Source organism: Olea europaea, chromosome 17, assembly GCF_002742605.1.
Source record: "Olea europaea var. sylvestris chromosome 17, O_europaea_v1, whole genome shotgun sequence".
NCBI lineage: Eukaryota > Viridiplantae > Streptophyta > Magnoliopsida > Lamiales > Oleaceae > Olea > Olea europaea.
Genome location: NC_036253.1, coordinates 13050323 through 13063315, shown reverse-complemented (window position 1 = coordinate 13063315; position 12993 = coordinate 13050323). Strand labels below are relative to the sequence as shown.

General features: G+C 32.3%; 1 protein-coding gene across 1 annotated transcript; it reads right to left on the bottom strand.

The window, feature by feature from the left end:
• Nucleotides 1–4406: 4406 nt before the first annotated feature.
• On the bottom strand, nucleotides 4407–9508 carry LOC111412951. Its single transcript, XM_023043797.1, has 2 exons — nucleotides 8520–9508; nucleotides 4407–4555 (listed from the first exon to the last, which is right to left on the bottom strand). Exons 1-2 carry the CDS (start codon nucleotides 8783–8785, stop codon nucleotides 4516–4518), a joined length of 306 nt encoding a protein of 101 aa, XP_022899565.1. The 5' UTR covers nucleotides 8786–9508; the 3' UTR covers nucleotides 4407–4515.
• Between the last annotated feature and the right edge of the window lie 3485 nt (nucleotides 9509–12993).

Below are 12993 nucleotides of genomic sequence, written 5' to 3'. Positions count from 1 at the left end.
GTCTAATGGGAAAAATATAGATGGACCACTAACACATGTCGATTGGGACCAAGCAGAAGCATTTGTTGGATTCTTGAAGACTTTTTATGATATGACATTGAAAATTAGTGGCTCTTTATATGTAACGTCAAACACTTTCTTTCAAGAAATATGTGAAATTCATGCGGAGTTGAATGAATTAGCTAAAGAGCCAAATAGTATGATAGGATCCATGGCAGTTAGCATGAGAAGAAAATATGATAAGTATTGGGGAAATCTTGAAAAGTTTAATCAATTGTTGTTCATAGCAACAGTTCTTGACCCTAGATGCAAGTTGGAATTGCTTAAAGTTGGGTTTGAACTTATTTATGATGTACAAATTGCAAACATGTTGTTAAAAAAAGTTGAAAACACGCTTCACAGGTTATATGAATGCTATAAGGAAATGATGACTCCACCATTAGTCCCACCAAAGGATGCTACTCAACCTAGAAGCCAAAGTGCTTTACAAACTACTTTTGGAACTTCTAAACCTATTCCCTCAATTTTTAGAGCTAGGCTTATGCAAGAAACTAAAGCAGAGAAGAATGATTTGGTGGATTATTTAAATGATCGTTGTGAAGATTTGACCAATGATGATTTCGACATATTAAATTGGTGGAAATTGAATGAAAATAAGTACAAGATTGTCTCCCAAATTGCCAAAGATGTGTTAGCCATTCAAATATCTACGGTTGCTTCTGAGTCTGCATTCTCTACTAGTGGTCGGATTCTCGATTCTTTTAGGAGTTCATTAAGTGCAAAGATGGTTGAGGCAGTGATTTGCACTAAAAATTGGTTACATGGTAACAAGGAACCTATTGTGATTCGTCAATATTTGGATGAAGTAGAAGCATTGGATGATTCAGAAAAAGTTATAGAAGGTATTATCGTATTTTATCATTCTATTCACTTAATTTTATAGTTTTTTACACCATTTAATTTTAATAAATGCATATATTTGTTATATGCAGATAACGAATCATGTGTTACTACTGGAGATGGTTTGCCAATTAGTATTGATTAAGAGGTTAGAACAAATTGTCTCACTGTATTGAATTATTAGAACTGAAAAATATTTCTTCATAGTATTTATAATAATACTAATATTTATATTTTAACGTGATATTTAAGATTAAAATTTATGATTTAACTTGTTCGATGTACATTTTTTTTCGTTAAACCGTGGTTTTAAACCGAACCAAACCGAAAAAAGTGGTTTGGATTGGTTTGGTTTGGAAATTGAATTGGTTTGGTTTGGTTTGAAAATATTTCAAACCGCTTTAAGTGGTTTGCTTTGAAAATTTGTCACAAACCGACCAAACCGAACCGTGTGCACCCCTAATATGGGATGTTTCATATTATCCATATTTTTATAGTTTTAACCTAATAAACATGAATAATGATACATAATTTGAATACGATACTATAAGGTGGGTGTGTGTGTGTGTGTGTGTGTGTGTGTGTGTGTGTGTGTGTATATATATATAATTTATCATAATTTCATTAATATAAAAAAAATAAAAACTAAAGCGAGGCATGATAATAATAAAAATAAAAGAAAATGCTAAAGCATTTTATCTTAATTCTTAGTTATTACAATTTCAATTTCTTCAATATCACCAACATAAACTTCTTTACAATTATTAAAAATAACATTTATGAACTCTAATTCGTGTAATAATAGATTATCAACCTCAAGCAGCCTAATATTTTCAAGAATATCAAATGAATCTTGGACAATGTCCCACATTTTGATTTTTTCTCTTTTCAATAGAGATTTAATTTTTTTTTTTAAAATAAAAGAAAATGCTAAAGCATTTTATCTTAATTCTTAGTTATTACAATTTCAATTTCTTCAATATCACCAACATAAACTTCTTTACAATTATTAAAAATAACATTTATGAACTCTAATTCGTGTAATAATAGATTATCAACCTCAAGCAGCCTAATATTTTCAAGAATATCAAATGAATCTTGGACAATGTCCCACATTTTGATTTTTTCTCTTTTCAATAGAGATTTAATTTTTTTTTTTAATAAAAGACGAGATTGCTACGAATTAACCAATTTATTAAATATAAAGTGGAGTTTGATTATATTAATATATAATTTCTTAACACGATTTTACATGTATTAAAACATTTAATACTGTTGTATACTTCCAATATATATTATCTATTTTCAATAAATTTTTAATAATAACAATAGTTATCTATCAAGTAAAAAAATAAAAAATAAAAAACTTCTAGAATAATGAGTTTTAAAAAAGTTTAAAATCAATAAAATTCTTCTTCATGTGTCATAACTTATTTGAGACATATCAGAAATACTAAAAAAAATATAAAAATAATTAAAAACTCATATCCGATGCAAATTGAAGCATATAGGAGAGTATTCAAACTTGGATACATATCAAATACTGATACGTAATAAGTTCACAAGTATTCGTGCTTCTTAGATTCTAACACGAGGACAAATCAAAGACATACAAAGCGCTATTTAATGATATTCCCAAAATAGTATATAGTTTAAACCAAGAATTATCTTAGCCAACAAATACACTTGTGTGATTCAAAAGATTTCACAATACAAATAAAAGACAACAAACAATATGTTGACAGTTGAAAAAGACTAAAAACAAAAGAAAACAAGTACCCAGAAAAGTGAGTCTCAAATAAAAATGTTCCAAGGACAGCTAAACAAGCATTTCACAGACAATTCAACAAGCCAACCCACACGACACAAAGGTACCTGTCACCGACAGTGACTCCTAGTTAAAGGTGACATTTCCCATTACTCTCCATCTGTAAATATCTCCAGAAAACTTTCGCTTTGATAATCACATCACGTAATCTATGAAATATAAAATGAACAAAATTCCTTTTAAATACAGTTATTCTCCATTCTACGAATAAAAAACCTAACATGACCGTCGGAGTTGAATCACCCAGCCTCCATTTCTTCAGGGTCCAAGTCAACTAAAAGGCATACATTTTTTAGTAAACTATGAGGAAGAGGAAGAAGAGAACGACCAAATCCCTTTCTCCTCGTGTTGGTGTCAGATTTACCAACAAATTATGAGTGTCAACATGTTGTAATACGAAATTATATAATAAAACTGTATTATATAATAAAACAAGTTGTAATACGAAATTATATTACCAACAGACATGTTATATTCCAAAATCTAGATCGGCACAGGAAATTAACTGTATTACTATGGATAGTGTTCATAAGCGAGGACATAGGAAACTTATGTCAAGCAAAAAAGTTAAGGGAATCAACTATGCCCGCGTCAAATTATGCTGTTAGTTTTTCAGAGAACCTATGCATATATTATACAAATGTATTCCTTTAGAAATCATCTCCAAAAGAAGTAAAACTATGCTTGCCCTTGAACCAACCATTTCTCAACAGATACATGAAAAAATCCAGAGAAAATCAAGAAACATACCATGAGAGGCAATGTCAAGAAACTCCAAATTGGCCATAAAGCAAAAGAAAACCTGCATTAAAATTTTATTTAATGCAAGGAGGGAAATTTTATGAATGTGAACAAGTAAACAAAAATGAATGGAAACAACATTTATGGTTCTTCTTACAAACAAAAGGACATAACTACTACACAGATACTCTCCTCTCTTTTCAAGAATTACTGACACCTCATTAGGTTTGTTTTTCACAATAGATTCCCCATTTTACAGTATTGTACAACTTTTTTTTCAGAAAAAGAATGTCTAATACCTAAACTGCTCTTGTAAATAAGAAAAAACTTCAATAATTCCTAGATTTCACCTTCTCCCACTGCACACAAGCCCTGGGACATTCCAAAAGCTGAGATTTTGTGTAGTTTTGGGAGAAAAAGAGTTGGCTGTGGTGTGGGGAGGAGGCTGAATTCAAAGGGATGAAAGGAAACTGTGTTAGGGCCGGGGGGGCGCTCAACTATTAGGAGGCTGGCTAGGCTGCTGGGAGGAGACACTAACACAATGGCTAGAGCTGGATGTTGGAAGGATGCAGCATTGCAGATTGGCTGAAAAGTGATTTGGGGCCACATGTGGGAAAGATGAAAGTTGAAGATTTTTTTATTTTTTTTTATTTTTTTTTTAAAAAAGGCAGTTTAGAAGCCTCAAAACCATGAAAGAGGGATTTTGTTATGCAAAACAAGCTTGAACGATCTTTCAATAACTTTTGAGAAGAGGGGCTCGTCTACGTCTACTAGTAAGATATCTCACAGGTCTCTGAAAATAAATTATCAAGAAACCCCTTGAAAAGACTTTCCTAACACAAATCAAATTAAGAAAAAAAAAAAGAAGAAGAAGAAGAAGAAGAGAAAAAGAAAAAGGGCGTGTGACCACATAGCACAAATACTTGAAAATGGCTTCCATACCTTTATTGTATACCTATATCCATATCGTTGATAATATATTATTATTAAACATCTGCGGACTAGATGTATCATTCATGTCAGACTGTATCACCCTCAAACCCCTTCTATAGAGATACAGCATAACCATGTAGGGACACGAGCATACTGCATCATTAAAACCATACATAACCTTGTAACTTCCATTGCTAACAATTTCTTGTACAAGTTTTCTCTTACTTATTAGATAAAACATATTAGAAGGGAATTACATTTTGTACATAACATAGAGGCATTAAGCTCATGAGCTAATTGGTTCCAGTTCCATGATCATTTAGGGTGATTAACCAATTTCAAATTGGACTCGAATGTGAGAAATGTGACAGTAAGTGATTATGGAATTAAGCAAACAAAATTCAGCATAGCTTGAGGTGCAATTTTAAGGCACAGGATAGCTTCAATGCCACGAGATGCTCTAAAAATGGATAGAAAGAAGAATTCCATGCATGAATTTTATCAAAGTAAGAACACATAATAATGTATCCCGAGAAGTGCTACACTAAGCGTTACACAAAGAAACTTTAATTAATATAACAATATACTAAAGATCTATGTTGCACGGACTCGGGTATGGTTACACATGTAGGAGTAGAATCCCTCTTCATTTAAAATTTAGGATATGGGGATACAATTAAAAAGGACCCAAATTTTGGATATGAGAATACGAATTAACAAGCATTTTTTTTTTATAGAAAAATCAGTTTACATTCAATGCCAACATAGTAAAAAACTATATAACAATAATTCATTTTAAATCTAATTCAAAAATAATAATAATAATAATAAAATAATAACCCACCAGTAACCCTATTTTAATTAAACAACCAATGTGGCATTTTATATTAATAAAATAGAATGAACATGGTCTAACTAGGCCTAGCAGTCTTGAACCCAACAAAAGGTGAGTCAAGCCCACTTAACAAATCATTTTCTGTAGCCTACAAATTATACATCATCACATCGCCCTATTTTTGCAAAGCCTGAAGCAACCCCAATTTTTCAACTTTCCAAGTCTCAATCGCTTCCTCTTCTTCATCAATCAAAATCAGATGTCGCTTCTCTCATCTTCTCCTTATGAGTTTTTTAACAGTCAACAATTGTCAGTACACCTTCCCATGTCTTCTTCCTTTCGACACCAAGGATGCAATCCAAACCTCATATCATGTCATGTTGACATGAGTACTTCATCATTTTTGAAGAGTCCAAGCATCACAGGTGCAGACACTGTGATGTATTTTATTTCTAAACATCGGGAGATGGGAGGGCATGTATCACAAAAAAGTACGAAAATGCATTGATATTTTTTTTTAGATTTTAAGTTACTCTCTCATGAAAAATTTAGTAGTTGGAACTCATGAATGTTTGCATCTTTTTTGACATTTATTATTTATCTAATCCAACATAACTGCACATCATATTGACATCATCTCATCAGTTATTCCATCTTGTAGATATTGTCCTTTAATGGCTCGACGATCATTACCATAAAGCATAGTTGGTATAAGAACCATTTCTAACGCATCCTTTAATTTGGTAGGTTTTCTCCCATCACATGATATCATTGCAATACTTCCTTACATGTGCTTCAATTGCATTATTACATTCTCCTCAAGTATTGATTCCATATTATAAATAGTCGGATTTAATTATGTATCACTTTTTGATACAACATGATTTATTACAACTCCAATATCTTCCTTATTCTTACTATAAGTAAATGTTCATTCATAAGTATAGTATAAGGGAATAAGCAAATGGTTTGAGGTGTCTTGGCAATGTGTTTTGTATTGAGTCTTAATTATATTTCACCTAAAGTATTTAAATTCTAATCTTTCTCCAAAGTTTTAACTATAGTTCAAGCCCCTTTAAGTTTTATCAATTGAAATTTTATCATGAACGAATTATGTGACCGAGGGGCCTCATCTTAGATATCTTGAAAATTTATTATTGACAAAATCGACAAGAGAAGGACCTAGTGCAAAATCTTGATGCATGCACAAAAAAAAATTAGAATTATATACTATTATTCCAGTTAGTTCTCACACTCATTAATTGCTCCTTAATATATTTATCTTTGGTTGTGATGCTAGATCTCTTCAAGAAATAATGAAGTCCTCGTGTTGACGCAATATGACACGGATGCTAACATGGGATCTGAATCGGGTCCTTGGTCTTTCTGTCCAACACAAAAGCATGGGAAAGGAAGAAGATAAGGGAATGTGGACTCACCATTTTTTATCGTCCCAAAACTCGAAGGAAGAAGACAAGAGGAGCATCATTTGATTTTGAATGACAACGAATGAAGGTCGGAAGAGGAAGGGAGACAGACTTGGGAAGTTGAAAAATGGGGGTTACTTCTGACTGACAAAAAAAGGTCCCAAGAGGATGGGAGGGAGTCTTGGAAGGTTGAAAAATAGGGGTTTCTTTTGGCTCTGGGAAATTAGAGAAATGTGATGAAGAAGATGTAATGTTGGGATTTTGTGTTGTTTGGAGACTATAGAGAATGATTTGTATAGCGTGCTTCGCTCATATTTGTTGAGTATATTGACGGTTAGGCCTAGTTGAACCATGTTAATTCTACTTTATTAATAGAATATTGGTGGTTTGATAAAAAGGGGTTACTTGCGGTTATTTGCCTCCAATGATTTTTTTTTTTTTTTTTTTTTTTCAGAATTGGATTAAAATCATGTATTGTTATTATGGAATTGAATTTAAAATGATTTCTACACAACCAAAAAAAAAAAAGAAAAAGAAAAATGAAAAAAAAACGAAAAAAGGAAAGAGAGATAAGTAAGACATATCCCTGTAACCATATCCAGAATTTGGTGAAGAATGCAAGAACACTGACTCATTTTTTAGACAGCAATTCTCTGACCTTTAATTCTGATAAATTACAGCCATTTTCAAGGGCAAGTTTAATTTAGTTAATCCCATTTCAGAACATCAGAAATATTGAATAGCAATAGGCTACATCTCTTATTTCCCTTTTCTAGAAATTCCTGTAAATTGCATTCCTATTCTGCAAGATGCAGAAAAGAAAATTAGGCAACAAAAACTTCAAGAGGTATAGTGAATGTTGAGTGTGTCTGCCAAACTTTTTCCTGGTCTATAAGATGACTCAATTTCAAGATTGTGTGTGAGGAAGTTTAAGTAAACCACTAAATTTAAATCTGTTTCTCTTTATTGGCTGACAATATAACGAGCATAAAGGTTTGTTTTTGAACTTAACAGAGTGAAATTCGAGGTAGGGGCTGTGGAGAGGCATGAGAGTTGAAGTTTGATTAAGGGGATTGTTGAATAAAATAGCCAAAAGTAAATATGCAGATCCCAGAAAGTCAACACAGTCTATCACTGCATGGCATGCATTGAGTCTGAGTAGAATGCTACTGCAGTAAGAGATATAACCCACTTTTTACATAAAACAGTTTCAGTTCTTACAACAATGATTTTATATCACTCATGTCAATGGACAAGGATACAAATATCAGTAGAGGAACAGATGGATTGTGATGTAGATAGAGTACCACGTCATCCCCAAAACCCAGCAAAAAGAGAAGAATAAACCTCGCAAAAACTCAACAGAACCTCGTTCCATATTTGTGATTGACTACAAACTTGTTTCATTCTATTGTTTATGTATATTCTAATCATATTATACATATAAACAATTAATATCGAATCTATCCTGCTTTTCATTAAAAGAATTTGCTAAAAATGCTATTCTCCTGATCTTAAACAAACTAGCTAACAAGTGCTTTGCCCCGGCCCCTGGTACAATCCAACCTATCACCTGCTAAATTCAAACAATCACCAATGTGCAAAAACTAAAAAACATAGGTCTTCCCATATAACGATATCACAAAGGTCAAGAGTAGCAATCGTCAATTATTAAAAAGCAGTCTCATTGTACATTTACAGTAAAATATAGAACAATTTTCCCACATTCAATTCATGAAAAAGCCCTTTCAATTCACTCTTTTATTCGGCTAAGCTTAATTCATGTAAAAGATTCTCATCAATAAGTTGAGCAGGAAAATCAAAATTGGTAAAGAGCTAAAGCTAGCAGTCTTACCTTCTAATCCGATCATCGTGCAACAGGAGGTATATGAAATTTGAGTTCCTGTCCCCATAGTACACGATAAAAATGGCAGAAGCAATCCAGAGAAAATTCTCTAAAACTTCAAACCATGTCCTAGTTCTCGGCAATGAATAAGGTTGAGACATTGCCCTTGAACATGCATCATCTTCAAGGTCATCACCACTCGAGGCATATCCTTGACTATGCCTCTGCCTCATGCTTTTACACCCAAGTGACCCAACAGGTGTTCCGCCAGACATAGCCACAAATCAAATACTCGGATAATTCACGCCAGAAGTCCTCTATTAAGACAATTCAAGAAAGCAAATCCAACTCCGCAAGACAAGTCCAAAACGAATAATCTTTGCAACCCAAAAAAATTTGATCAAAGAGGGGTCCAATGTAAACAGCCAAACAATGCTACTATTGTGTTTATCAGTTTCTCAGTATCACTTCAAATCAAAAGGAAAGAAAGTCTCTAGGCAGAAACTTCACAGACCCAGAAAGCCCACCACCCAAAAAGAATCATATATAAGAATCAATAAACAACACCTATCTCCAAAACCTATATCAAAACACATAATTCTTACAGAACCCACATTAAAAAATCAAATATTCAACAAAACCCACAAAATAATTCCAGTAGTCACAAAATTTAAAAACTCAAAAGTCTTAAATTATAGACACCCACATAAGAATCAAGAAACTTTGAGGAGTGCTCAACACTACAGACTTCTGTGGTTTCTCAAATTGCACCAATCAATGTACAATTAATACACCGAAAATGACAGATAGAAAGAGGAGATTCACGTGAGAAATTGTGAGTTCTATAATTTTGTTTTGATAGGTATCTATGGGGCGGCGGCTGGAGCGTGTGCTTTCAAGATTGGCAGTTGGATCATGATTCACGCCACAGATTCGTTTCTTGTTCCTTTTGAGAATGTTTTGCATTGGAAACTTACCGTTTTCTTCCCACTAATTATTTACTCTAAATTAAAATAAATGAGAAATTATAATATTCATCAGTGTCCGGTTATTAATTATTTGATTAATTTTAATTAAATATAGCTAACTTGTGCCATTTAACTTATCATTTAAAGTCATATTAACGTCGCATACATCTGTATTATAATCCAATGAGACTAAACAATATTATACTGACGTGAATATTGTGCCGTTTAAACTTTTGCATTTAAAAGGAAAGTTGCGCATAAGGTCTTCTATTTTTGCATAGTGAAGCAATTTAGTCCTAACCACATTTTTCTTGACATTTAAGTCCTACATTTTATTTCATAGCACACACGAGTCTCCCCAAAATGCACACTTATTTGCACTTAAAATTTAAAATTAATTTCCATCTTTCCAATCCTTCATTGCTACTCATTGTCCACACCCACTCTCAAATTGCCTTGGAAACTCGGAGTTGAGTGGGAGAAAAGAGAGGTTAAGAGAATACAAAATGGAAAAAATAGTAGGGTTTTGTTATTCCCTTATTTTTTATCTTTATTAAAATTTTGACACGTCATTAGATTTGATAGTATTAGCAAATAGTAAAATTACAATTTAAAATGATATCACTTGTAATGTGATGTGCCGTTGCCTTGTTATTTGCTAACACTAGTTGATGTATTGATGTGCTAAAATTCTAATAGGAGGCATTAAATTGAAAGAACAAGAAAATAGGGAGAGGAGATCTCAACTCGAAGAAAACCGAGGTGTCGGATAATTGGAGGGTATATGAATTGAAAAAAGAGTTTCTTGTACTTTATTTTCCTTTTCTTTCTTTTATTTATCTTTTTCATATCAATATATGTGTTTTTTCCTTTTGTTCGTGAACTTAATTCACGTAGTGCATGTATCATTTTAACGTTAAAACTTGTGAATTTAGTCTGTTAGAAACTCAAATGATTATAGAATTTAATTTTAAAACATCGAGGATCTTAATATCAAGAAAAATTACGTTAGACTGAGAGCTAGGTTATGTGGTCCATTTTATTTTATAATTGGGCGGATTTTTCGTTATCAGCTTTTAGAATACATTTTTTCTCTTCCCACTGACAATATTGATGTTGCTTCTTACTTAGAGATGTCAATGGGGCGGGTTCGGGCAACCTCCTCGTCCATCGTCCCGCAGGATAATTTCCCGTTACCCTTTTAAGGCAAGGTGGGGCCAAGCCCTTGCCCTGTTACTACTTGTTTAATTTTATTTTCTTTTATAATTCATTTTATTACCCCATATTTTGATTAGAGTGAGATAATAATATATGTATTAAAATTTTAAATTTATTTATTTATTTTCTAAAATTAAATTATTTAAATATATTCTGTAAACTAAGGCTTTATTGTTTGTCATATTTCTTAGATAATCTTAGTTGTCATTTTCTGCTAGAACGAATGAACTTTCATGGAGTTTTCTAATAAAGTATTGAATTCTTGAAAAAAGTATAAATTAAACGGGATGGGGCCCTTATTACTAATACCCGCCTCGGAGTGAAAGTCCCTTGCCCCATCCCCAACCACGACCCGAATACCTGATTGAGTGGGTGATTTCCACTTCATTTGGGGCGGCCCCACAAATATTGAATTTAACAATTTTTTTTGCAATTTCTATTCTTACTTGTATTTTACCATTTCTAGAAGTGAGGATGAGGAAACAATGAGTTTAAAAGCTGGATGGTTCTATACTATGAAAGTAATAAATAAATCAGAAAAAGCAAATGATATTTGGAAACGGACTTCTTCAACGATTTTTAATTATTTTGTGATAAAACTAATTTTTACACTATTCTCTTTTTTTTTTTTTTTTTTTTTTTTTTTTTTTTTTTTTTTTTCATTGTGACCCCCGCCCACCCTTTTTTTTTTTTTTTAATCTCTTTCATTCGTCTATACATTGTGACCCCCGCCCACCCTTTCAAGATCAAAAACCTCTAATGAGTTTGACTAGGGACAGTGTTTGAATTTCATCAGCTAGGCCCAACCAAGAAGACTCGATGGGAAAATGGCGAGTTGCCGGAGAATCAAGCTCCCTTTCACTGCTTATGGATAGACAGATGGAAGGAATGATAGCTTTCCCCCGTTAGTGAAAAGCACTGACGACACTCTTTAAAAAAGCAAAGTTTGCAGAAATCGATATGGTAGGTCGATAAAAAGTTTGTTCACACCTTTGATTTTTACATGTATGAAGCTCGGTCCTTGAAATGTAATTTCTCTGGTAGGTCGAAAAAAGTTTGTTCACACCTTTGATTTTTACATGTAAGAAGCTCGGTCCTTGAAATGTAATTTCTCACCTCTTTAACTCACGTAAAAGAGATGACTGTGAGCAAGCTTCTCTTAAAATGTAATTCTTGACTCAAAAAATATGTCAAAAGAATTGCTTGACCTTTAGTCCAATGAATATTATTTAGGATATCGTTTCTTCTTCTATTAAGAGATGAGTAATAGGTTAGTGTTATAAATTCAAATCCTATCTATAATATACTAAATATCACATGAACGGATAATCATTTTTTGGACAATTCTACCCCTACTTACATGCATGCATAATAATAATTAACATTGAAAATGAGATCCAAGATAAAATCAAGGTTGCTAGGCTGTTGATTTCAGAAGCCAATGAGTCCTATCACACTCGGTTAGAGATTCAGAAATTGAAAGATAAAGTGATAATTATACATTGTATATCCAATTCTTAGTAAAACATTTATGTAAATGCATGCATGGACACATACAATGGTAATTACATTGTATATATGTGACACGCATCAGCAGCATCAATTTTTCAATTTCATAACCAAAGTACTGACACAAACACAAAGACATTAGTAGCAATAAAAACGTAAGTTCATGTACCCATATAGTGGTTCATGTACACACTTCTTTTATCTATATTCATTGATTCAAATTAATTAGATTTCATGTTCATGAATGAATTTGATTGTCGTCATGAATTAATCTCTCAAGTATTTATATTATTTTCACAAATTAGTTGTTGTTACATTTCAATCAAATCATCAAATATTTTGCTTTCCCCCATTGTGGAATCAAAGGCTATAAGAGATTTATCAGCATATGAAAATGAATGGTCTATTAAAGTGACGGTAGATCGAAAGGGTTTAGTCGAGTCTTATTCAAACAATACTGGAAATTTGGATCCTTTGAAGCTCATCCTAATTGATGAGGAGGTAATATATTTACTATAATGATCCTTATATTTAATATTTCTAAATTCATTTTCCAGATTCAAATACTGACATGGCATAAATATTTCATCTCCTACATATCTTTACGTGTTTCGATAAGTCTTTTGCTTTATCATTAATACCTTAATTTATTTTATAGGATATTATGTTTTTGAATTTTATATTTATACAGTAAAATTGATAGTGAGAATTTGAGATGGTGTGGAGATAAGAAGAAGGAAAAAAGGGAACAAAAACTTTTATCTTACTAATCCGACGACTTAGTTTCT

What these genes read in the sequence shown, in the direction of transcription:
- LOC111412951 (XM_023043797.1), bottom strand. Translation starts at nt 8,785, where the DNA reads ATGTCTGGCGGAACACCTGTTGGGTCACTTGGGTGTAAAAGCATGAGG. An exon ending in CACGATGATCGGATTAGAAG is followed by an intron (nt 4,556 to 8,519) that starts GTAAGACTGCTA and finishes TTAATGATGCAG; the next exon opens with TATGCTCGTGTCCCTACATG.